At 39.6% G+C, this 26986-nt stretch overlaps 1 protein-coding gene across 1 annotated transcript in view; it reads right to left on the bottom strand.

The window, feature by feature from the left end:
• The window catches only part of SPOPL (speckle type BTB/POZ protein like), a 45615-nt gene extending 23125 nt beyond the window's left edge, over window positions 1-22490 (bottom strand). The window contains exons 1-2 of the mRNA XM_081936135.1: window positions 22007-22490; window positions 561-698 (exon numbers count right to left, since the gene is read on the bottom strand). Coding sequence (XP_081792261.1) covers window positions 561-638 — 78 coding nt within the window. The 5' untranslated portion in view covers window positions 639-698; window positions 22007-22490. The remainder of the gene's footprint in view (window positions 1-560; window positions 699-22006) is intronic.
• Window positions 22491-26986: the final 4496 nt, after the last annotated feature.

The following is a 26986-nucleotide window of genomic DNA, read 5'->3' as shown; positions in this document are numbered from 1 at the left end:
ACCAGAGAGATACAACTGAACTGTGCAATACTAACTGTTGAGATCTAGTTCATTATTGAAAGGCTAAGTAACCAATTACCACCGGCCATTCTTTGTCATTGTCAGATACAGGTTGAACACTTCAAAGACTTTAGGCTGTTCATCTATATTTTTTTGACAACTCACCAAACTCTGCTATTTAATCTTCTGCCTGTAAAACTGTCACTGCTTTTTTCACTTTGTGTTTCTATATTGGGTTTTTTGCTAAAATGTCATTATCCAACTTTTTGTCTCCCTGTTCTTTCTTCTTTCAAAATCATAAATATTTCTTTGGATGGCTTTTCAGGCATGGTTCTTATCATTACTTTTGGGCAATGCCTCTTTCTCAAGGTTGATTTATTTTTACTTAGTTAGATTTTCTTCGAGATTTCAAGGCAGTTTATTTGGGATCTCCATTTCATCCCTACCATGACAACACCATGCAATAGGGCTGGATTGAGAGAGAATAAGTAGCCAAAAGAGCAACCTTCAACTATGAGAATTATGCTAATAACACATTCTAAACTCAGACACTACATTACCTGTGTGTAACACCAGCTTTCAGCCACAGGTCCACTGGACATCTCTCCAGATGGTGAAGGAGTAGGGACTCTTGACATCCCCACTTTATGGCACTCTTTTTCAGTATAAAGGCAGCAATTTAGCTGTCAGTATCCTTCCTTTCAACACCAAGATGGAAGCAAAGAATTAGCATTGTTTCACACTTATTAATCCACAGTTTCTATATAAAGATATGAAATGCCAAAGAACAAGAGAAAGAAGTGAACAAAACACTGAGATAAAGAACTGTATTTTTCTTCTTTCCCCAAGGCTTATTATTTTTATTTGATAAAAACTTGAAAATGGGGAAAGGGGGAAGTATGAATTTATCTTAAAATTTTTCTAATACCTAGAAGTATTAAAAGGTGAAAGAAACTGATCTATGTTTATAAACAAATTACATATAAAATAAGCTAACTATCATAGGGCAGAATAGCTTGCCTCAATACAGGGAAAACAGCAGTTTTGTAAGGCCACAAACTTGGTAAAAGGTTAAAAAATAAATAATAAGAAGGAATAAAAACTACTGAAAATAATGATTCACTTTAAGGAAATAACAACACATGGACAATGGTTCACATGATAAAATGCATTCTGAGCCTCGTTATTTCAACCAAAGATTAATGGATAGCTTTTGGTAGGTTTCATATAGAGATCAAATTCCTTATTTTATGATGATGATGATGTTTTTGGGTTTTTTCATCAATTGTAGACTGTATTTTTTAAGAGATGTATTAATTTGATAAATAACTTAAAATGGCAAACATACTAAATACTCCTTTCTCCTCTTATTTTCCCCTCAACAGCAACCTTTTGAGATGGATTGTGCAGAGAAAGAATGACTGGCCAAAGTCACCCAGCCAGCTTTCATGCCAAGACAGGACTAGAACTCACCATCTCCTGGTTTCTAGCCTTGTGCCTTTACCACTAGACCAAACTGTCCTAAAAATACATTTTAAATCCTGACAATTTAATTTAATGTCACCTTTGTCTAATCAAAAATACCTATACCGATTGTTGGAAAATTTTCTTGACCATTTTACTTCCTCGCTCTCAAGTCCGATATCCAACCGCGGTTGCTATGGCTTACCTAGATATTAACTGATAAAGGATCCCTTTATTTTTTTCATTTATTCCTATGTCTCCAAAAGTTCCAGGTGGTTTGTAAACACAAAATATATTAGAATGCAATAAAACCCCATGAAACACAGCCATTATCAGATTTGAGTCAACAGAATGAAATCTCAAACAAAACAAGTCAGTTTTGCTACTTTAATTTAAAATGTTGTCTGAATTTGCTAGTTTTAGCTACCTTACAGAAGGCTGAAACCAAAGAGGCCAGATACATTGGGGGGAGGGGCAGGGGAGCGGGAGAAGGAGTCCAACCTGTAGATAGAACTTTACCAAGAGTGATCTGTAAATCGGTAGAACTATACTACAGGAGATGACCTTTTGCCCTCAAGGGAAACGGCATAAATCCTTAACAAGACCTACAGGGTTCAAAGATAATGAAGGACTGTCTTCTGATTCTTCCTAACCAAAAAAACCCAAACACTCTAATCTAGCACTCAGAAAGAAGGAAAAGGCTGTGAGGTGATCATAAGAGGAAACACTCTACTTTTCCCAATCCAAAAGTTCTCTTCAAGCATTAAAGCAACCATATCCCTCGAAGGCTCATTTAGCCGGTCTGCAGGATTGGCGTCTGCTGGAATCTTTAGCAAAGTGGTTGTCCATCAGTGGTGGATTACGACTGGTATGCCCCGGTACGGGCGTACCGGTGCCTGCCGGGAGCACTGGGTACCATTCCGGTACAGTGCTACGGAGGGCCCACCCGCCCACCTTCCTTACCTGTATTTGAGCTCTTCGGGGCTTCCGTGCACGGAGCTTTTGGCGCCTATGCAACGCTCCGCTAAGCAGCTGGAGCATTGTGGAGCGTCGCAGACGTTAAGTATGCATGCACATGCTGTGAACATTCATGTGGTGGAAGCCGGACCCCGTTGTACCATACTGGTTGCAATGGGATCCGGAACCCACCACTGTTGTCCATGTACACACACACCTGAGGACAATTCAACGCACGTGAGCTTAAAGGATGCACTGTTTTAACACTTCACACAGGGGTGTGTCATCAGGCTTAACATGTTTTGTGAAGCACCCCTGCTGAATGCTTTGAATAACACCCCCAATATAAATCTCTGCATTGTATTCAGCTTCCTGAGAGAACAAAGATTCATTCAAAGTGTACTAAAAATATCTGATCCAGGCTAGATGTGTGTTCCCCACAGATGCCCATTCAGAAAACACAAAGAGTCTCAAGAGCAAATCTTCAGAGGAAACACAGGATAAAAAAGGTGGAAATGGTCATCTTCTCCTTTCCATGTGAGGGAAGCTTTTCTTAACAGTAGGAAATCCTGATCCAAACAAGAATTTGGCTAATGTATGTTATACATGTATGTATGTTTGTATATGTAAGTACACAGGTTATGTATGTATGTTTGTATGTATGTATGTAAGATTTATTTATTTATTTACTTTCAATTTGTCACCCATCTCATCGCAAGCTAACTACACACAGCTTTGTGTACAAGTAGTCCTTGACAATTGAGCCCAAAATTTATGATGTTAAGTAAGATAGATGTTAAGTGAATTTTGCCTCATTTTATGACCTTTCTTGCCATAGTTGTTAAGTTAGTAACATGGTTGTTAAGTGAATCTGGCTTCCCCATTAATTTTGCTTTTGATACTTGGCAAAAGGTGATCACATGACCCCAGGACACTGCAATCGTCATAAATATAAGTCAGTTGCCAAGTGTTAGAATTTTGAACACAAGACTAAGGGGACGCTGCAATGGTCATATGTGTGAAAAAAGGTCATAAGTCACATTTTTCAGTGCTGTTGTAACTTCAAAAGATCACTAAATGAACTATTGTAAGTCGAGGACTACTTCTATAAAGTTCCAATGACTTCATCAATACATGGAGACATCCATAAAAACCAGACAAAAAGAATGTTGTTGCTTGCCTTTTGAAACATTTGGCAAGACACTTTTCCAAAGATTTTATCCTGGCTTAATGAAAGCTAGACAATTACAATGATGCTCTTGTCTGCCATAAATCATGTTAGAAAGGATAATAAAATATGTTTAACAATATTAAGGATTACATTTAAAAAAAAACTGAAAAAGCACCTATACTAACATTGAGTGCTTTATAGTATAAAAGCAGGTATTCAGTTAATATTAAACTTGATAAACAAATACTTCTCTCCAAAATGACTTTCTAGATTATTAAAATTCTATGTCTGTAAAAGCTCTGAAGTCTTAAAAGTCATTTAAATACTAGACAGCTTTTACACAAAATTTATTGAAGCATTAAAACTACAGTTTTTTTTCTTCAGGATAATCCATCAGAATTAATCATTTTTGCCTTAAACTGCCTGATAGCTGTATTAAAACTCTTGAGCTCTAAAATGTAGCTATAATGTGTTTTAACCTAGCAGGTATCAGAAAATTCAAACAGACTAAAATTGGAGTTGTTTGTTCCTCCTTAGATAAGGATGGGCAAGAAGTTTAAATATGGCAGTAGGTAATAGGTTAATACAGATCATAATATACCATCCAAGTAGATAGACTGCAGGATAAAATATTGATAGAAGATAGGAACTGATTTGAAAAAAAATGATTTTAAGGAACAGCTATTATAAAATAGATTTGATTATTATTAAACATTAAAAGAAAATCAAGCGGCTGCACATAGGAACAATATTCAAGACCTTTTATCATATCACATACATTCAAAGTGTGTGTGTGTGTGTACACACATACATACATACATACATACATACATACATACATACATACATACATATATAAAACCTCCAAAGCCATCAGTGAAAGATAAAGGGAAGCTACTGCTCCTTCAAGGTTCATGTAAAACCAGAAGCAATAAACCCTCTTATTTCAATATTAACAAAGAGGACTTCCAGGGAAGAAATGGCAAACTGAAGATGGTTCCACTGAGAACGGAGACAACAGCTATGGCAGAATGAAGAGCTGGCAAATGGACAGACTCTTCAGGATTCCTCTCTAGACATGAAGAGGACTTGGAATTGCCTACAAGTGTTTCCAACAATTGCTCTTCATGAGGAGACTTTAAGAAAGTGGTTTCTGGCAGATTTAGAACTTCGGGAGATGAAAAAATAGCTACTTTTACTCACACTGTGGTGGCACTTCTAAGGACACAGAGTTTGCATATTTTCTTTCTTAATCACTTTTCACTTAATCACTCCTGCCTTTGGCAGAGGGTTGGACTAGAAGACCTCTAAGGACCCTTCCTGCCCTATGATTCTAGGATTTTTGAAATTGCTTCTCCATTGTTTTTCAGATATTAGGAACTTCAGAATGTCAAGTTTCACTAGCCTGAGTTTCCTTTAAACCTTTGTGAAAGAAGATTTAAGTCAAATTTAAGCACTTTTTTAAAAAAAAAATTTTTTTTGAGATAAGTAGTGATTAGGACATTCATTTTGGAAAGTTATAAAGTGTTCAGATGGATTTGAAATAAGTTATAAAAAGCTTTCCTGTGGGAAAACACTGTTGTTTAGAATCACACACACACACAGACACACTTTGCTTGTGGGAAGCCTTGTGATCATGGCCCACTGCAATATAATAATCACAAGCTGGATGCCAAGCACCTGGATTGCAATCACGATTACAACAGTCGGAACTCTGAAAATCCATTGTACTCTCCTTCCTCAATGCCATCATAATTTTGTACAATCATTATGAGTGAAGTATCATAACTCAGGGACTATCTGTACACTAAATCCTTAAGGCACTTTTGCTTGTCCAAATATACTGCAAGACTAGGTGTTCCAAAAAGCAATTCTAAGGATATGGGAAAGGGAGGAGAGACACTGCTTGTATAAATAATGGGGCTGATTTACCTGTTTCAACACTGATTATGTTCTTTCTTTTATCTCTTATTGATTTAAAACTGAGGGGAAAATCTGATGCCAATTGGAGAAGAGCATGGGTGGGGGAAGGGTCTGTTGTCACATAGCTGCAGAAAAGTTAATTCTCCCATCTCGCATTATGCACAGTAGATGTGCACCAGAGACATCTATAAGCTAAAATAAGCTTCAGTACCATTTCTGTTTATCTTTGCTTTGCTAAAGAAACCATATTGAACAGGAACCTTTATTTTGCCTCAATACAATTTTTTAAAAGTATAGCGCAGCGATGACGAACCTTTTTTGGCTCGCGTGTCATAAGTGGGGGGAGCGCAGGGTGGTCGTGTGTGGGCGTGCCGCACCCATAAAGCAATGCGTGACCCCCAGTGCGCATGCACGGACTACAGGCGCTCCCCATTTTTCAATGCTTTTTCCGCCGTCCCCAGGCTCCAGAGGCTTTATAGGAGCCTGGGGAGGGTGAAAAAAGCCTACCCCGCCCCCCCAGACGCCCTCCGGAGGTGTCAGGGAAGCCTCTGGATAGTCCCTGAAGCCTTTGGAGCGCTCAAAACAATCCTCCGAGCGGTTTGCTCGGAGGGTCGTTTTGAGCGCTCCAAAGGCTTCAGGGACAGTCGGGAGGCTTTCCTGACGTCTTCGGAGTGCTCAAAACGACCCTCCAAGCAAATCGGAAGTTTGAGTTGAGTTTGAGTTTATTACATTTATAAACCAGTTCACTTCCAGTTTACTCGGAGGGTCGTTTTAAGCGCTCCAAAGGCTTCAGGGACTGTCCGGAGGCTTCCCTGATGCCTCCGGAGGGCGTCCGGGGGGGCGGGGCGGGGGAGGCTGTTTTCGCCCTCTCCAGGCTCCTATAAAGCCTCTGGAGCCTGGGGAGGGCGAAAAATGGCTTTTAAAAAAGGTGAACTCAGTTGCCCAGCGCGCGCATGGGCGCTGACCAGCTAACAGGGCAGCGCCTCGCGTGCTGACAAATGGCTCCGTTTGCCATAGGTTCGCCATCACTGGAATAGGGGATCCCACAGGACTCTGAAACTCAAGAGGATGGAAAAAGCTAAGGGGAGATGGGGGAGGGGCATTAAAAAGCACATATCATTGTATTTCATGATAAGGTTAAACAAGTAATTTTTCCTAATTTCAAGTCTCCTAGTTCACAAATCTAAATAGGGATGCACTTGATTTATACATCAGAACTTACAAAGAATTTGATTAAGGTTGCCAACATGGTAAAACATGGTAACATTTACTTAAATCCCAAATGCTTGTAAAGTGAGAAAACTGAGATAACAGTATATTTATCCTCCACTCATCTCCTAGTGAGTTTTTGTGATAAAATGGTGTTTCTTATGTTGTCTGGTACAAGTGATCCTTGGATTACAACAGCAATTGGAACCAGGATTGTCATCATTAAGCAATGTGGTTGTAAAGCCCGACATCACATGACAGTGTTGCTTAGCAACAGCAATCTTGGTTCTCCCAGTAGCTGTTGAAATCCCAGAACGGTGCAGGTTGTAAATCAGGAAGAGGTGAGAGTCCCAGATAAGGAGTTTGAGGGTGTGTTTGCGGGGGGGGGGGGGGGGGAGGCGGACAGGAGGTGCAAACAGGCTGGCAAGGGCAGCAGACAGGCTCTGGGAAGCTTATGATGGCTTTACATGGGCAATTTTCTTAAATTTGGAAAGCTAATGAACTCATGCCTTTGTGTAGACAGGACAAGATCTTAAAGCCATTCAATTGACCAGGAAAATTGATCAATTTTTCTTCTTCTTTTTAGTATCTGTGGTAGGGTAGTATTTTAAAGGTGGGGCTATGGATGGCTTATATTTCTGAAGTTAAGAATAATGGGAATGAACTTCATTAGTCATAGTGAACATCCCCAATGAGGAAAAATTTGAACTCTGATTTTCAGGCTTATACCACTGTTCCAATTACTAGAGCATGAAGTCAGCCATTCTTGTTAAAGCAAAACAGCTACCAGGGCAGGTGGGAGGAGAGGGCAATTAAGAGGTATTTGTCCTGAATGTTCTTAATATTTCATCATGGGGGGGGGGGGACCACAAGGATTGATCTGTAAGATCTACTTCATATAATATAACTGAGAAAGTTATAGCATAGCACCACAAAATTGGAACTGATAAGGACTAATGTATCAGAGATGTTTGAATTTAATTTGGCAAGCAAATCCTCCAGAATTAAATACGTGGGTAATACCTAACTGTCCCCATCTGCCAGCTTCCCAGACTGCTCTGGAGGAAGCAGACAGAGGTGGCAGAGAAGAGAAGACAAAGGGACATTCCCTTTCTGTTATCTTAGACATATGATCTCTAACTGTCATTCAATCATATTTTTCATTTTAAAAACAGCTCACATAATGCAAGCAGAAAAAGAAAATGGAAAGTGAATCTAAATAGCACGTGTTTCATGATAGGGATAACTTATTATGTTCAAGATAATTTTATAACCCTCAGACTATTATCAACTGAAGAAATTTCTTCTGAAGATGTGCCAACTATATATGGAAGAAATATGCCCATTTTTCTTACCTAAAGAAAACAGATCAATCATATCACAAAGAGATGAATTTCTAGAGTTTATAAATTCCAATAAAATGCTAACAATAAATAGTGTGGAGAATTTGCAGGACTGAGAGACATGGAGCAAAAGAGAAATCGAAGGGTTATGTGCCCTCAAGTCAACACTAACTTTTAGTGACTTATGGACCTTTTGCCAGGACGATCTGGCTCCAATCTGATCATTCTGAGCCTTCAGCATATCAGTTTGAGGTTGGAAACTCGTTCTTAGTTTGGAGATCTTTTTAGCACCTTGTTTTTCCATTCTTATTTCCACCTTCAATGCCTTTACAGATTGGTACAGATATAACAAAAGGACAATTACTCATCAATATGAGACATTCTATATGGTTTCATAGTTAAAAACAACAACCCACTCAACGAGCCACCACTAGGTGGCAAACAGGAAAGTGCATTTTATTCAAACTGCAGCTTCTTGGTCCCATGTAAATGAACTATAATAATCTGAGATATAGCAAGGTCACAGGTCATTTGTCTTTTGAAACTCCTGGTCTATAAAAGCGCACAACTGGTGGGTCAGCCTAAAGTGGTTAAAGACTTTCTGGCTATGGTTTCCACCTCTTGCTTTAGTAGAAGCCAGGAGCACCATCAAACTGTACACCTGTCCTTTCAGGAAATATAACCCATCCAGAGCAACAGATGGAATATCCATGGGAAACAAAAGGAATTCATTATGGCTTGTATCCAATGAGCCTGTTTTGTCTTATCCATGTAAAACCATATTTCTACCACATTTCCTGCTCACTCTAGCATAGAGATATAAAATTGGTTACTATCAGTATATTGATGATATCTATTCCCAAATAAATGTACGACCTACCTGGCAGAGTCATGAAGATGTTAAATAATATGGGGGGAAAGTGCTGAACCTTAGGGAACTGTGAGCTTTCTCTACAGGAACCCTGTGCTACAGTCCCCAGGAAATCTTTTCTAGTCCAACAATAGTTGGAAATACCCACTAGGAAAGAGTTGAAAAACTCCAAAACAGTGCCCCAGACCTGGAGGTTGACATTACAGGTCACACAAAATGATACCGTGATCAATGGTACCAAATGCAACTAAAACATCTAACAGGACAAAAAAGCATTTCCCCCCACTTGCCAAACATATTTGGTCACAGGGCAATCCAGAACTAATTGTTCTTTGTAGGGAACAGTTTGTGCTAATGCTTGCTAGCTTGTCTCTGCTCTTCTTTGCTTATATGGCCTCATCTTGTATTTGTTATTAATTGTGAAACTATCCAGAGTCATTCTGAATTTGGGTAGCCTAGAAATTCAATAAATGGATGAATGAACTCTTAGATCAGTTTCATGTTATTTATTTTAATAAGAAATATGCAAACCTATAGTAGCTTTCAAAATTATTTTGTTGGGGATTTGGGGTAGAAGGAAATTCTATAAAGTCTAGAATTCCTAAAAATTCTAGAAACTACTGTACTCTATGTGGCATATGTTGAGGAAGCAAAATTTTAACACTGAAGGTGGGTAACTGAAATTCTCCAAGGCAGAATAATGCTTTGGAACCTCATTCTAATTAATTATTGATAACCACATTGCTAGTGCAAATGGAAGTATGCCAATTTTTGCTTGCTTGATCATCACTTCAATCAATTATGATTAAAACAACAGGAGTGATGTTTTTTTATAAGTCTTCTTCAAGCCTTCAAGCGACTTCATGCAGGGGTCCCTGTAGCTTTCTTGGCAACAAGTTGTCTTCTTTTTCTGCCTTCCCATGGGACTTTGTAATAGACTCCTTTCCAGATTCCAACAAGGTTCAATTCTGCTATGCTTTCCAAGAACAGCCAACGTTGTCTAAGTACTTCACTGAGCTATTACAAAGTTCTTCCAAGGGATCTGGGATAGGCAGATGTTGATGTTTGATGGTGTTAAAGGTATCACTGTAGGATGTAATCTGTTCTGGGTACAGATTATTATTGTCCAGAGTTGAAAAACTTTCATTTTTTGCCGTGTTAAATTCTGGGAACACTGTTCTAAGTTCACCCTTATTTGAGTATATTTTAACTAAAGAAATTGTTAATGGGTATTTTAAATAACTTTTTAGAGGCTACTTTTAGCTTGAATGGTGATGGATGTTTCAGCAAAATATGTAATGGTTTTTTTATTATTTTGAATTTTAGCAACTGTGATTCAAATTATGCATTATATTTCCAGATTAAAAAGAAAGCAAGAATAAGAAAGATCAAAAGGCCATCTCTTGAATTTTTACTACACTCTGTAAGTATTAACTAGAATAAAGAATAGCAAAATAGCAAATAATGCATTATTTTGATATTTTGTTGTACACAGGTCAGCCTATCATTAGCATTCATTAGTTCAAACTGAAATTTATCATGCCATTTTTATTTCTTTTGTTGTTCATTCTAGTTCCATTTTACAGGTAGTCCTCATTTAATGATCACAATTGGAACCAGCAACTGTTGTTAAGCTAAATGGTCACTAAGTGGTAAATCATGTGACTATACTGTGCTTTACTTTTCCCTCTTCCATCACCCATTCCAAAATGCTCGCCCAGAACCGGGATAATTGACAAGAAGGGAATTGTTTGTATTTGCATTCATTGGGAAAGAAAAGATTACAAGAGAGTAAGCAGCAACCTAATGGGAATTATACCAGTTGTTTACATAGCACACATGTGGCTTCCAGCCCTAAGTGCCTTTGAGCTGTTGATGCTGCCACATTCGTTTCAATGTGTACTCCCCATTGTGTGCCTGCTTAGTCTCTTATAATCCCTTCCTCTGCAATCTTTCTCAGCTCTGAAAAGGAGGAAAAAATGAAAAATAACAGGTCAGCATAAGACAACACATATTGACTATAATGGTAATCACATGACTGAAGGAGTCTGTCAAGTTCCTACATGCAGGACTTTGTCATAAAGTTATTTTCTCAGCATTGCTGTATGGTTGCTCAACAAGGGAGTCACTAAGCAAGATCTACTTGTACATTGTCACTATCCCACTTGATAAAATAATATAAGGGATAATGAAATACCTATGATTATCTGAACAGAACTATGACAATTACTGGCTATATTAAAACAGGTATGTTTACATATGATGAAGCAAAAATAATGATAATTTGACTAGTTGTAACTCATATTTGAAAAATTGTCAAACCGATTATTCATTTCTACAGAAATTCTTTTTTAATCCAATGTATTTGGAAATACCATACTAATGCAATTTAAGGTTAACTATATGGCTAATATGTAAGGATACTGTTTTTATAGATGCACACAAATTCCAACACAGAGAGAAATGTATATTTATAACAGTTTTAAAACAAAGCTGGAAAGAATGTATTTGTCACATTTTGCATTTCATATTAAGCCATAATGCTAACCAAGACCATCTTAAAATAACTGAACTTAAAGTGATTCAGATGGGTTTTAATATATGGAGCTAGAATACTGTCCAGATACAGTAGGCATAATTTATGAATATATAAATTTCACATTTTGGAAGTGAAGGTAAGTATACCTTTCCCTCATATTTTGAAAGGAAGTAGAAACATTTTCACAATAATTTATATTCCAGGGTGGTGGTAGTGGTGGTGTCTTTAAACATAGTGGAAGAAAACTATGTCCAACAAACCTTAATTTAGGGAACTAAATCCCACAGAAGGAGTGAAGAAACCAGTGTTTATGCTTCTAAATTAAGATGACAACATACTATGATTTAAGTATTGGAGACAAAAACAAATGCCACAAATCAGATCCAGCTGATAGAGGAACACGGGTTTATAACATTTCATTCTAATATTGCAAATTAAACTTCATTTTACCCCTTTTATGTTAAGACACTTGATACAATTATCAGAACTTTTATATCAAGTTTATATATGTAAAGAATATATTTAACTGGAAATCTGTATAATGCAGCTTTGTTCATTTTCCAATTTGTACATTCGTTTTTGAAAAACAGATTTTTAAAAATCAGCAAACTGCCAGACTAGTCTTATATCTTATATAGAAACTCCAGAGTACAGCAGTCATTATATGATATACAGAAAAAACTCAAGAGTTTTTTAAAGGAAATAATACTCTAAACATAAAATTGGAAATGAAAATCTAAAAATGTACATTCAAGAATTTACTGAAGAATATAAATAAAGCAAGGACCATCTGCATCTTCAAACAAAGGAAAAATAAAAAACCTTCCCAAAAAAAGGAAAAGGAACTTTGAGAAAGATGACAGAGTTTGAAATACTTAAACAAAGTCAAGATAATGTGTTACGATGTTGTTTTTAATAAATGGCTATTGAAATATTAGATGGAGATGAAACAAATTGAACACTGTAATGTAAAAAACATGGAATAAAAACTTGAGAAAAATAATCACAGTGGATTGAAGGTAAGATTTTACTTCAAGCTGAAATTTAAGGGAAAAATGGTACAAAATATATGCAGATGATATTTAACTCTGTCAATGATTGCCAAAATTGACAAAGCACACAAAACAAATGTTGGAAATATCAACAACGAAGAAACCATTTACTCCCCCAAAACCTAAAAAACAAAATGTTAGAAATATATCAAAACATTCAAAGTATTTTAAAAAGTAGTACATCAAAACATTCAAAATATTTAAAAAATAAAACTTGAATTGAAATCATAAGTATTTTATCAGGTTGTTTTCACAAAACACAAATAAATAATTAACGTATATGTTGATAGCAGCAAGAACAGATCTTGCATAATATTGGAAAAGGAAGGTTTGCCAACAATATCAGATTGGAAGACCAGAACTGGAGAATATGCTGCAATGTTTAACCAAACGCAGGCAGGAATGTCTCCTTTATATGCAATGCATTACACAGCAAAACAAGATTTGGAATATGACTTCTAGGACTTAAGCAGAAGCCAACGACAATGATTAATGTTAAACTGAAAGCAAAAATATTTAAATTGTAGTTAGCAGTTGGGGGAAACAAATGGAAAATCAGGGAGGATGTATTACTAGAAAGTTTTCTCACTACATTTTTTTTTGAAAAGTCTATACTTAGAAATTATTATTTCCATTTCCATTTTTTGTCTTTCTTTTAGATTTTATTATTTTAACAATTTAAAAAAATACAACCATTAAGGAAAACGTTTGTATGGCTGCCAATCTTAAAACCAATTCTGGATGGCTTACAGCCAATAAATCAATGTATACAATCATATAACAAACAATGATAAAACTTTTTTAAAAATGGGGCCACAACTGCACTTCTTTCATGCAACCTATATTCTCATCGCACCCTGACCTTACCCAATCCCAGAACTTGGAAACTGAGTCAGGTCCTGAGGATAAAAGGATAGGGACAGCTCTCAGGAGAGAGGGTGTTCTATACATAGGGCAGGGGCTGCAGGGGAAAAGGCACACTTCTGAGGACCCACAAGATGGCAATATTTAAAGGAAGGGACTTGGAGCCTGGGTGGGGCAGTTAGGTATCCCCAGGGAGAGGCAATCCTACAAACGACCTGGTTCGTACATTCCACGTAGGGCTTTAAGAGTTATAACCAGTACTTTGAATTGTACCCAGAAGAAAACTGGAAATCAGTGCAATTCACACAATAGGTGTGTAGTATGAGCAAACCCTGGGGTACACTGCTGAATTCTGGACCAGTTGTAACTTCTGGATGGCCTTCAAGGGCAGCCCTATGTAAAGCGCATTGCAGTAATCCAAATAGTACTCCTGAGCAAGGCCTCCTGGAAAAGGTACAGTTGGCATACAATATAGATATTTGTAAATGCCCCTCCCCACAGCTGCCATTGCTCATCAAACAATAATCCCCTTCCCCACCCCAATTGTGCACCAGCTCTGTCTGGGGCATTGCAACCCTGGCCAGTCAAAGATGGCATATCTTTATACCTGGGGCCCAAACCCACAAAAATACTTCATTTTGCCAGGATTGAGTGAAAGCTGGTTCCTCCTCATCCAGCCCCTCACAGCCTCCAAGGATGGAAATGTGTAGTTGGGCATCATCAGCATACTGATTACACCATACCACAAGCCAGCTATGAGGTTTGTTTGTTTTCCAGGGACTGGATACACCACAGTGTAGTAGATAACTGTACACAATGCTTTATTGTGGCACATAACAAGGCTGTTGTTCTGGGTTGACTTTACCCTCCTGGGTCTTGCAAGTTGATATAAACATATAACCATGTCTTTTATACTGAGTACTTCAAACAATCAAAAGTCTCAAAGATTGTAAAGTGGCAGATAATTTTTGCCTCCCTCCAAAAATTCTTGCACTGACTGGGATGAGGTGCTGCTTCAAATTCTGCTCTTAAGCAATCTTGTTTTTCAGCAGTTGAGCTGCCAAGACAAGCTTAAGGCTGAAATCTCACCAGGATATGCTGCTTACAGTATCCCTGTGGTCCTGGCAGCTGACTGCCCCATAAACCCTACCTTAGCATTTATTTTTGTAAGCTAAAGGGCCTGAGTGGAGTGAGGCTGCCTCTGGACCCTGGGATGTCCCTAAAAACAGCAGGCTGTGGCCCAATTAGCCTGGCAGCTGGAATGCCAGCATGGATGTTTGTGAGTAAACTTTTATTGAGGGAATAAATGAATGATCCTATCTCTTCTCAAGTTTCTGTAGCTGTGAAGCCCTTTGAGGGGAGGGGGGAATATGAGCTGAATGAAGCCTTGGGGAAATGGGCAACAATCCCAGCTTCACTGCTTCATGTGACCTCAAATGACCTTTCTTGTAAATGTGAAGAGAAAAGAAGAGCTCTGCTATGGCGCCTAGGGCTTGAACACTCCGCTCGCCAACACCAAGCAAAATAGCCATGGAGAAAGGAAGAGAATTGACACAAAACGGTGCCTTCCACTCTCACTTTCCAAAATCATCTCAACACACCATTGTCGATGGTATTGAGAACTGCTGAGAGATAAACAAGGGCTAGAATGTTTAACTATCCTCTAGTATGTAAGTACCATCTCAGTAAGTATCCTGGTCTGAAACCAGACTGAAAAGGATTCAGATAATCCACTGCACCCAAGGCCCTTTTTATCTGAGCATCAACCACCTTTTCAACAGTCTTCTCTAAAAAGAGAAGGTCAAGGGCTGAATGAAAGTTGTCTAGAACTGTTGGGCCTCTTAAGAAGACAGGGAGGTATTAACTACTGCCACAAAGAGGCATTAACTACTGCTTGAATCCAAATGCCTCTTCATAAGAGTCTTTAACTAACCAGGAGGGACATGGGTACAGAACACAAGTTACAGAATTCACAGACGCAAAGTCCCTGCCCACTTCCTCAGGACCAAGACCAACCAACTTGAACTCTTTTCAGATAACAGAGCTCAGGCATGACTTGGTTACTTAGATTTGCCGAGCCAACTATGAGCAAAGTTGAGGGACTTTGTCTAGCAGATGCTGAGAACATTCCTCAGCTCCCTAGACTTCACTTTTTATCTTCCCCAAATCTTTTGTACCACTAATCTCTCAGAGCTCCTCAATAAACAATAGAGTTCTACAAGATCCACACACACAGAGAATCTGTACAGGTGCAATTCACTCCATCACTCTTCACATGCTCATTCTAAACCACAATGAAGATATCCACCAAATTACGTAACAGAACTTCAGGAAAAACTCCCAGCTCCCACTGAAACTGCACTTGTATACCTGGCACCTGGGGAACTGCAGAGAACTCTAGCGTCCAAATGGAGTGATCCATTCATGGCAAACAATTGATGTTAACACCTCTAGGGTCTAGATCATGACATCGCTACCCAAAACCAACCGCCAGTTTCAATGTGTGACCCTTGTATGAATCAATGTGAATAAATTGGACCAGATTCCTGGTTGCCATGAACTCCCAGATAACCTCAGACCCCACATCCAGAGAAAACTGGTTGAACCGTAGCAGCACAAGCCTGGGTAACTCCCGTCACCAATCTGTAAATAGAGATAACACACTAGCCATATCTGTATGCATATCATATTCTATCATATATTTAGAGAACCACTTGATTGTGAACAATTAAAATTTTATTTAACTATTGTCAACTTTCAGGTACACTTTTCTCATAAACCTTCCATCAACACCAACGTTCTGCAGCAGAGTTTCAAATTTTCTATTAATGTTTAAGCTACTGAAATGGTTGAGACCAGACTGTCAGTCACACAGCTAATTTAATCATTCTCAGCTCCAAGCCTATAACATGTTTGGCCACTTCACTGGAGAGATGGCCAGGAAAACATGGCCACCCAGAAAAAACAAGCAAGTTGAACCCATTGTAAGATATTGAGGCCTTACTCTGCAAAAACTTTAGGATCAACACATTCTCCCTTTATATCCATACTCTTCAAGTACCTCTCTTTCTTTTTATTTTAAATAGAGAGTCCAATTTTAGCCTCTTTATGAAATTAATGTGCAATAGAAAGATATGGTTAGAATACCTGGGAAATGAGAGAAAGAATTGGCAAATCCAGGGAAAAGGAAGCAGTAAGGTTTAATTTTCAAATTTATACTCACCTTTCTAGTTACATGACCCTGAGCTTCTTGCTTCTGTTGGTCATGGGTTTTTTTGTTTGTTTGTTTGTTGGTGGTGCTAGTTTTGGTGCTTTATGTGACTTTTAATGTGGGTATTATCACTATCGTCTGAATTAGTTTATATGTTACAATAGATTATTTTTAATAATATATACTGACGGTTATTTTGAATGTGGTAGAGTTGAAGTATGAGATATAAATAAAATATGTGCTCATCTAATATTGAAACACAACAGTTTATTAAGTAGACTATGTCAATAATTTTAAGCTACTTATCAGTAATTTATATTACTGTATATTACGGTATCAACACAGGAAATAATCCTATGATGAATTTAGGATGCAGAAGATAAAACAATATAGTCTATTGAATGATATTAGTATACCACTTTAACAGTGAATAATAAAGTAGCTTTATGTACTTGCCAAAAAGAAAACAAATGTAGTTTTAATTTAAGAAGAAAAAATTGATTTAATTTTAACTTAGAACCTTTCCATATTTGATATCTGCACCAGTTTAAGAAGGTTGTATCCCTTTCAAAATTGATTTAGTACAACATAAATGCAACACAACAAAGTATAAAACCAAAACCAAAAGGAATAATAGATCACATACAATTTGAAATGGAAAGGGAAAAAAAGAAAGAAAAACACAACAGTTACGCATCTATAAGAACTGTTTTAAATTGTTTAAGAACAACTTCAATCTTGACCACAAGGTATCATGCTGTCCAGTCTTTTCTCTATGGTCATGAGCTTTTGCAGAAACCGAGAGTGAACATATTCCATCAAGTCATTCTTTCTAGGAACATCTACCAATTTTTGCAAACTGAGTATAATTAATCCAACATTTTTTTAATAAATAGGTGAATGCCAAATGTTGGAAATGTAATTTTTAAATCATAATTTCCTTCAAACTCAGTTATAACACAACTAAAATTGCAAACTTCATGGACTAAGGATTTGGCTACTTTCCCATTTGAAAGAATGCTTTCTTCATCCTCCTTTCAATAATCTGAACTCAGCACTCTTTAATATATAGTACAGCTATATTATCAGCAAAATCAATTTTAATTCTTCTAGGAATTTTCATAATGCATCTAAATAAGGAACAGGTTTAACTTAGCCTACTTAAAGCCTTGCCTTACTTTAGCTCCCAGTCTTTGTGGGTTACTTGAAACTGGACAAAAGTGCCTCATAGGAAAATTAGAGTATTTTACCATTACTGTAGTTTTCAACAGGAACATATTTGCAGGAAGAATGACACCTCGGCATTCAGACAATTTACTGCTCATCCCAACAGTTGAGATTTTTGTTTGTACAATGGTGAGACTAACTCATACAACAGTTGTTATAAACATAAGGGTAGAGATAGCAATTGATTATTCAGTTTTCAATAGTAGTCCTGAGAGGATTTTTGCTACTCCAGGAACTGCTGTAACTCAAGACACAGTAATTGATCATTTTTGTACTCTCCTATTGGTTGACTGAAGGGAGAACTGATTGACTCATAGTATTCCCTATCTGCTGTCAACAGTCAGCATGAATGCAGACAATCACAGGACCAACTTCAAAAAACTTCAGAGGGATTGGAGAGTAGTGATAGTACCATCTAGAAGGGCATAGTCTGTTACCAAACATGTGTTGCTACAAAGTGCTAAACAGTAGGGTTTTTTTTTTCAAACAACAAAAGAAAACTCCTATCAGCAAAAAGCATATGCATTACCTTGGGGATCTATTCCTTTGCTTTCACTGATATAAAACAGTCCCTATTCTTCACAAATCTACAAAATGCAAATGTGAGCAGATTACATCTTCCTGGTAGGTACTTTTTTGATAAAGTAAAACTATTTCATTCATTCACTTAATACAAAGATTACTTTCCAGCCATAAGATAAAAGCTGCCTTTTAAATATACATTCATATGTGCATTTTTCTTTCCCAAAAAAATGATAAAGCATTGGAAGATATATTAACTGACAAATCAAGAATTGTCTTTTACACTTGCATAGCAACTATTTCAAAATAACACAGTGTTTTGAACTGGTAGTTCAAATAGTTGCTATGTAAGTTTAAACTATTAAACTTAATAGTTTAAAACTATTAAGTTTAACATTAATCTATACGTGGTGAATTTCTAAATATTTAACTGAATGCTTCTCAGTAATATGTTTAGGCTAAAGATGCTTATTAGAGTTTATCTTTGTACTATAACCCTTTGGACTGAACTTTTGAGATATGAACTTTATTAACCCATTAACAAATAATACAACATGATACAATTGTACAATAGTGCACAATAGTCACCCAACAGAATTTTCAACAAGCAGAAACCACTTTCCCTTTATACTGGAGTAGAAGGAAACACAATCTGACATACTTGAGGTGTTTGAAAACTATTAATTAAAAGGTAATTATTGCCATAGGAGGATCAAGACTTGCCTACCAAAGAAGATGAGACATGCAATTTGTAGTAAACAGAGTGATTCAGTAACTACAATGTGACTTCAGCAATAGCACCATACCAGAGATTCATTTCCTGTGTAAGTATAAAAAAAAGGTTGAAGCAGATTAATTTGAGCCATTACTGATTCCAAATAAGCTATGCTGAACTTCCAATGAAATAATTTAACTTGCATCCTGGTTAAGTGCATTTAGGACTAGAGGGTAGTAATTGCAAAACCTATTATTGGAATATTTCAAACTGCTCTGCGATGTGGTTCCTGAAGATTAAAGACCAAAAGGGTCTATACCATTTTAATAGCTATTTCCATTGCTTCTGGAGTTACACAGCAAATATAATTATCAGTTTAAAGCTATGAAAAAAAGATATGCGAGAAACTTTTAGGAATCCTATCAAGCAGAAATCTGGATTGTGAATGCTAACTAACGTACAAGCAAACAAACTATATTCAAATTAAATACTGAAAATAAAATCCATAAATACTGGAACTGCCACCCAACACAATAGCTTACATTCCAGGCCACATCTACCTATTGGTGGAGTGGCGTCCTTACGCAGGATAAATTTCTCTTTCTCTTTGCATTTCTCTACTTCTGCTGCAGAGGGTCAGAAAACTCTTTATAGAACATCTGAGGGGATTGATTCACTTAGAACAGGCCTGTCAAACTGACAGCCCACGGGCCAGATGCATCATGTGCAGGCCATGCCCATCTCAGCTCCGCAAAGGCAAAAAACATCATGATATGTCACGATACATCACGTGATGCAAATGAGTTTGACACCCATGACTTAGAAGGAGAAAGTCTTATGGCATGAAACTACATTCACTTGATTGTTCACCTGTTTCATTCAAGCAACTTTAAAAAAAATCTTTTTATACCAATACTGCACATAAAGTGATGACAGCATCAGGAAAAACAAAAAAAATTACATCAGTATAAATCATCACCTATAACTAGTACAGATTTGAAATAGAATGAATATAATAAACTACAACAGAAATCATTTGATAAACCTTGGCAATATTATCCCGAGAAGAAAGAATATAGTCCACAACATCAGAAATGGGAGGGGTTTTTTTTTTAGCAATCCAAAAGACAGCAGGAGTAACTCTTCTTTCTGTAGAAATCTAATCTACAGCATGTAGTAATAGTCTCTTCTTCAAGTGTTCTCTGCCAGGCTACAAATGATAGGGTTATGCATCATGCTACACCATAAGGTGGTTTAGTTTTGGCTAAGCAAATTACGGACACTCATAATTTGCTTTCCCATTAAGCCAACTCATTATGGCTTATGACAGTGCAATGTGTGAAGTCAGTTAATTATTGTATATTCAACAAAACATGCTTGGGTATAACATAGGAATGACTGCAGCAGTCTTATTGAAGTCTCATTACTGCCTAAGTAGAGCATTCAGGATTACCACAGTACTAGAGTTCCCACTTGATCCTCATCAGAGCTAATGAGAAGATATGACATGGGCAGTCATAGAAGATACCTGAGCTACAGGTGTCCTTAAAACCATAGAAAAAGAAACAGCTAAAAGAAACTTTTGCTCTTTAAACTCAAAGGAGAGTTTAGTAGGTAAGTTTAGAAAATAGGAGTGCACTGCATAAATTGATATGGATGATCTGGTGGTTGTAAAAGCCCTTCCTTCATGCCTCTTACATTATTTGGCTCCAACTACTGTCCTATGCAACACGTTGCAGTTGGAGGTTAGACCATGAGTTTTAGTATTGTATGAATCAGAGCCCATCAGCTCACACATTCATGATCATACTTCTGAGGCTATTTATCTCTGGATAAATATTATTGCTTAATTTATTAATTATTGCTTAACTTATTATTGAGGTTTTCCTTTTGTCCCACCATCTCGAGTGAACATCAGGCAGTATCAGGCTCCTCAGGCAGTATCAGAACTTGAAGACTAATAAATATAGAATAGCATGACAAACCCCTTCATAAAAAAACTATAACCATATCCTGCTGTTTTAAAAGCAAAGCTCCTATAGCAATTAGGGACTACTATATCCAATATACTGATTCACAAAAACACACTTTTAACTTAAAGAATCGTATGCTAAAGTTATGTTTATTAGCTTCTAACGTGCCAAGCATTTTATGCTTCTGGAACATGATCAGAACATTATATATCATAACAAACTCTGGAAGTGATCCATGAAGCAACTACAACTAAATTATTTTGATTATGCCTTTCTAAAGTGTACTCAACTAAATAAGAATAGGGCCCACTAGAAAGGACATTCTTTGCAGGACAGGAAAAGAAAAGTCTAGAAGGACAAGAAAATCATTTTGCCCAACAAGCTACATTCTAAAATTTTTAGTAGTCCCTTAAAGCCAATGAGAAATAAAATACCCCTCTCTAGAATGCGTCATCTTGACTCATAAAGGAAGATTTCTTTTAAGAAAAAGGAAACGATATCAAGAAAAAAGCAGCACCAGAACACTGCAGGTTTTTGCCCCATCAGTTGCTGGGCAATATAAGGAAGGTTGGCACAGCCAAGGCAAAAGAGTTGTGCCAAAGCTTGCTCCTTCATTCAATTCTTGGCTGGCCACTTCATTTCCCCTCCCCTCCCTTCCTCTTTCAAAGGAAGTGAAAACTCCTGGCCTCCCTGCAGATTCATGGGAAGGCGAGAAAAACCTGAATGAATGGAGAGGATCCCCCAGTCCAGATGGCAATTTCCACCCAGAGCTACCCTCTGCTGGGTTTTTCTTTTTAAAGAGGGTGGGGGGAAGAGAGCAGGGATAGCACGGGTGATGATGATGATGATGGTTCTGAGGAAGGCCAGGACATGATTACTCTTGTTGTTCTTCGCACCACCACCACCACCATTATCCACAACCTCCACCAGCTAATCTACGGCTAGCAAGAACAGATATCACATACCCGAATTTGGTGCTGGCGGGGAGTCTCGGCGGGTCTCATACCTACGGTGCGGAGGGAGGGAGGGAAAGGGGGGGCGCGCCACTACGCCGTGGCCCCCAGTGATGGCGTGAGGAGGACGGAAGAGGGGAGAGGAGGAGGAGGAGGAAGAGGAGGAAGGGGCTGTGGCGGAAGCGTGGCGTCCGGGCAGAGCTGTTGGCGGCGGAGCCGCATTGCTCTCTCTCCCCCACCCTCCAAAGCCGTCGCCGCCGCCACCTCCTCCTGCCGCTGCCCAGCCACCCCTCGGCGGGGAAGCCAAAGCAGGGAGCTGCGCTCGGCCTCCCCCTCCCCTTCGCTCTCTTTCTTTGCCAAAGCGAGCCAAAGTCTGCGGAGGGAGGGAGGGGGGGAAACCCCCTTGCAGAGGGCACCGTACAAGCCCAGGCAGCCGCTTGTTACTATTACTGGGACCCGCACCGCTTCCTTCACTTCCGGGAGAGAGACGCAAGCGTGCGTGCTCACGTCACGGCCCGAAACCGCGCGAGCAAATCAGCGTCGGAAGCCGATCCTGGTCGTTCAGTTGGGAGGGGCGATTCAAAACTGAGTCAATGCACGCTCGGCTCCCGGAGTTCGGAAGCCGTGGGAGGGAAGGGGAGGGGTGAGGAAGGCGCGCGCGCGCGCGGGGAGGGGGTGGAAGGAAGGGTTTGTAGAAACTGGGCGCGCGGAAGGGAAGCGCTTCCTTTTCGTGCAGTGTGTGTGTTGGTGTATGTGGGTGTGTGGGTGATTGATTGGCAGAGCCACGGAGCCCCGAGTCAGGAAGTGCAGAAAGAAGGGTGCAGTTTAGATGCGGGGGGCGAGAGCGAAGCCTCCCCGCGTGGAAAAGGGAGGAGGCATTTTGGCAGACCGAAACCACGGCGTCGCGGTTTTCAGGGTCTTCCTTTGCCCTTGGGGATCCCGGCAGTCATTGCCAAGGGAAGCCGCATCGGGGCGAACCTTTCTGGCCCGCGTTTGCCCAGTGAAATGGGAAGTGCCTTGGCACTTTCGGGAGGAAATCCAGCCGCCGCTTTGCGTGCTTTTCAGGCTTACCTTTAAGCGCGCGGTTGCTACGCTGCAACCTGAGGAAAGTGGCCGGTGGATGGAAGCGGCTGGTTCTGCCCGGCGCTTCCCATGCCTCTCTCGTTCTCCCTGCCAGGCTGAGAAAAGAGGGGAGCCTATACAGTTTAAACCGTTGAAGAGTGCCTGGCTGCAGGTGGACAGAGGCCACCGCTTTCCTTTTGGGGGGAGTCCCAACAACTGAGACAGTTTGATGTAGTGGTTAAGTCATCAGGCTATAGTAATCAGGAGAAGTGTCACTCTAGTTCAGCCTTTATAGGTACAAAGCCAGTGGCTCTCAGCCCTAAGCAGGCAAGGGCAAAAATACAGGTAGTCCTCGACTTTACAACAGTTCATTTAGTGACAGTTCGAAGTTAAAACGGCAATGGAAAAAAGTGACTTTGCACCATTTTTCCCGCATCCCCATGGTCATGTGGTTTACATTTGGATGCTTGAGAATTGGTTCATATTTAGGACGGTCGCAGTGTCCCAGAATCACATGAATGCTTTTTGCGACCTTCTGACAAAAGAAGTCAATGGGAAGCCAAATTCACTTAACAACCGTCCGTGTTACTAATTTAACAACTTCAGTGATTCACTTAAGAAATGTGGCAAGAAAACTTGTAAAATGGGGCAAAACTCACTGAACAAATGTCTCATTTAGCAACATAAATTTTGGGCTCAATTGTGGTCGTAGGTTGAGGACTGCCTGTACCTCTGAGAAGCGTCATCAAGAAATCCGCAGGCATTAGCTTCCACTGGCGGAGAATGCAGTAGGCCAGCTAGTAAACGGGGCTGGTTATTCAGTGCATACAGTGGTCCTCAACTTAAAACAGTTGAGTGTCTTAAATTACAACGGCACTTGAAGAAATCACGCAACCATTGCAGCATCCCCAAGGTCACATGGTCAAAGTTTGAATGCTTGGCAACTGACTCATAATGTTTGTAGTGTCTCCGGGTCATGTGATCACTTTTTGTGACCTGACAAAGTCAATGAGGAAGCTGGATTCACTTAACAACCGTATTACTAGCTTAAGAAACTCAGTGATTCACAACTGTGGCAAGCAGAGTCGTAAAATGGGGCAAAATTCACTTAAAATGTTTTACTTTGTAACAGAAATTTGGGCCTCAATTGTGGTCATAAGTCAAGGACTGGTCTGGGAGCTGCATTGGTTATCAGTATACTTCCAAGTGCAATTGAAGGTGTTGGTTGTCACCTTTAAAGCGCCTCATGACATGGGACCAGATTACTTGAAGAACCATTTCTCCCCAGTTGTCAGGCACGGAGAGCATTCTTTGGGTCCTATTAGCTAAGGCAGGTGGTGGGCCCTATCGTGACATATCCGGATTGTTTTTGCCCTTGTAGGGCTTGAATGGGCGTGGCCTGCGTGGGCCGTATCCAACCTGGCCGTATCCCACATGTGTGTTTGACATGCCTGAGCTAAGGAATGCCAGTTGGCAGATCTCAGATGTGTCTTTTCTGCTATAGCACTTGCTTCATGGAACATTTTGCCTCCCGAGATCAGGATACAAGTAGTTCTCAACTTACCACCACAATTGAGCCCAACATTTTTGTTGCTAAACATGACAGTTCTTAAATGAGTTTTGTCCCATTTTATGACCTTTCTTCCTGGGTGTTAAGTGAATCAGGCTTCCCTGTTGACCTTGCTTATCAGAAGGTTGCAAAAAGCGATCACATGATCCGGGGACACTGCAATCATCATCAATACATGCCAGTTGCCAAATGCCTGAATTTTGATCCTGTGATCACAGGGATGTTGCAACAGTCGTATGTGTGAAAAACAGTCATAAGTCACTTTTTCAGAACCATTGTAACTGAATGGTCAGTAAACAAATGGTTATAAGTCAAGGACTACCTGTAGTCCTGACTCACTGGCTTTTCATAAGACTCGACTTTGTGAACAGGCCTGTGGCCCTGAATATAGGTAGGGATCAGTTTCGTGATTAATTTAGTCATTATGTTGTGTGATTTATTTTCAGCTGCTAGCATTTTAATGTGCATTATTTTAATTATTCTTCTTTTAAAAAGTTTGCTCATTGTCCAAACTCATTGGTGAAATAGATGGCCATACTAAATAAATAAATAAACATGGCTTTGCTTTGTCAGGTTTGGGAATAGGAAGTGGCTCTACCCCATCTGGGCTACAAAATTTCAGACTACACTAGATTGCTGCAAAATACAGAAAACTCTAGCTTTTTAGTGCCATCTAGGGGTTGCCCAGATTTGGTGGGCCTAGTGCAGTGATGGCAAACCTTTTTGTAAATGCGTGGCAAAATTGTCTGTGAGCCTGAGATAGTGCATGTGCTCATGCCCCCCCCCACCTGCCCATGCACACGCAAACCTCCCCATGCATGCGCATGTGACCCTCTGCTCATGCGCGCATGACTCCCTGCACAGGGTGGTGGTGGGGTGGTTTGCCCTCTCCAGGCTTTAGGAAAGCTTCCAGAGCCTGGGGAGGGCAAAAACAGGCCCAATGGGCCAACTGGAAGTTCGGAAATGATCCATTGGGCCCGTTTTTCGCCATCCCCAGACTCTGAGGTTTTCTGGAGCCTGGGGAGGGCGTAAACCCTTGGCCCCCTGGAGGCCCCCTGGAAGCCGGAAACAGATCGTTTCCAAACTTCCAGTTGGCCCACTGGGCCCATTTTTCACCTTCCCCAGGCTCCAGAGGCTTTCCTGAAGCCTGGGGGGGGGGCAGTCTCTCCCAGCCCTCCAGAAGCCGGAAATGGGTCATTTCTGAATTTCTGGTTGGCCCGTTGGACCCATTTTTCACCCTCCCCAGGCTCCGGAGATTTTCCGGAAGCCTGGGGAGGGGAAAAATGGCCTCTCCCAGCCCTCCGGAAAGTTGAAAATCAGCTGGCCGGCGCGTACATGAGCGCTGGAGCTGATGGCTCCCGTGCCAGTAGATGTGGCTCCGTGTACCATCTGTGCCATAGGTTCGCCATCACGGGTGCAAAGCATACGGTTAGAGGGCAGTTGTCCCATATAATAGTGGGGGGACAAAATTCCAATATTCTGGATATACTGAGGTTGTGTCTAGTGGTCTGATACTGACACAACTATTATACAATATGTTAGTCTGATGCAACAGAGTTGTAGTCTTGGGAGCATTCCAGAAAACTGGCATTCCATTGCATTTCAACCTGATGTCATCATTCTAAACATCTGTGTCATGCCGGTTGTTGAGCTGACTTCTGGTTGGCATCACATTATTATAATTGTAGCCTTAGCAGTCCCTCCATTTTATAACCACTGGTGTTCTTCCATTTTTATTGAAGGGATCCAGATAATAACAAGTAACAGAAAATAGCCAAACTATGCTGAGATCCTAAATGCAAAATAGAATTAAGGTAATGGTATGTCCTTGGAATTCATTTTTGTTTAATCTAGCAGATCAGAAAATAAGCCTAGGAAGATACATTTGAGCACCAAGTACTGCCATTCTTTGAACTCACATTTTTGGTTCTACTTGCATTGGTTGCATAGACCAAGAAAGCAACTTGTTTTGCCCTTATTAAAAATGGATTCAGAAAAACTTAAATGTCAGTTTCTGAGTTTTCATGGACTTTCTTAATAAAAGCATACAAAGCACACATACAAAAAACTGACGTTCTGTGTACGCTGAGGCTGTGTCTAGTGGTCTGGTACTGACACAACAATTACCATATTTTTCAGAGTATAAGACACACCAAGATTTTGAAGAAGTAAGTAAGAAAAAAAAATGGTCCTCCCTGGCCCCCAGGAGCACTTTGCAGGCTTCAACAGGGCTGGGGGAAGGCAAAAATGCCCCCACTTTTTGTGGAAAATGGGCCATTTTTCACAAAAGGGGCATTTTCCCCTTCCCCCAGACCTGCTGAAGCCTATAGAGTGCTCCTGGGGGCTAGAGGAAGGGAAAA

This window comes from Natrix helvetica, assembly GCF_964273705.1.
Source record: "Natrix helvetica genome assembly, chromosome: 1".
Taxonomy (NCBI): domain Eukaryota; kingdom Metazoa; phylum Chordata; class Lepidosauria; order Squamata; family Natricidae; genus Natrix; species Natrix helvetica.
This window is presented reverse-complemented; position numbering and strand designations above follow the sequence as displayed.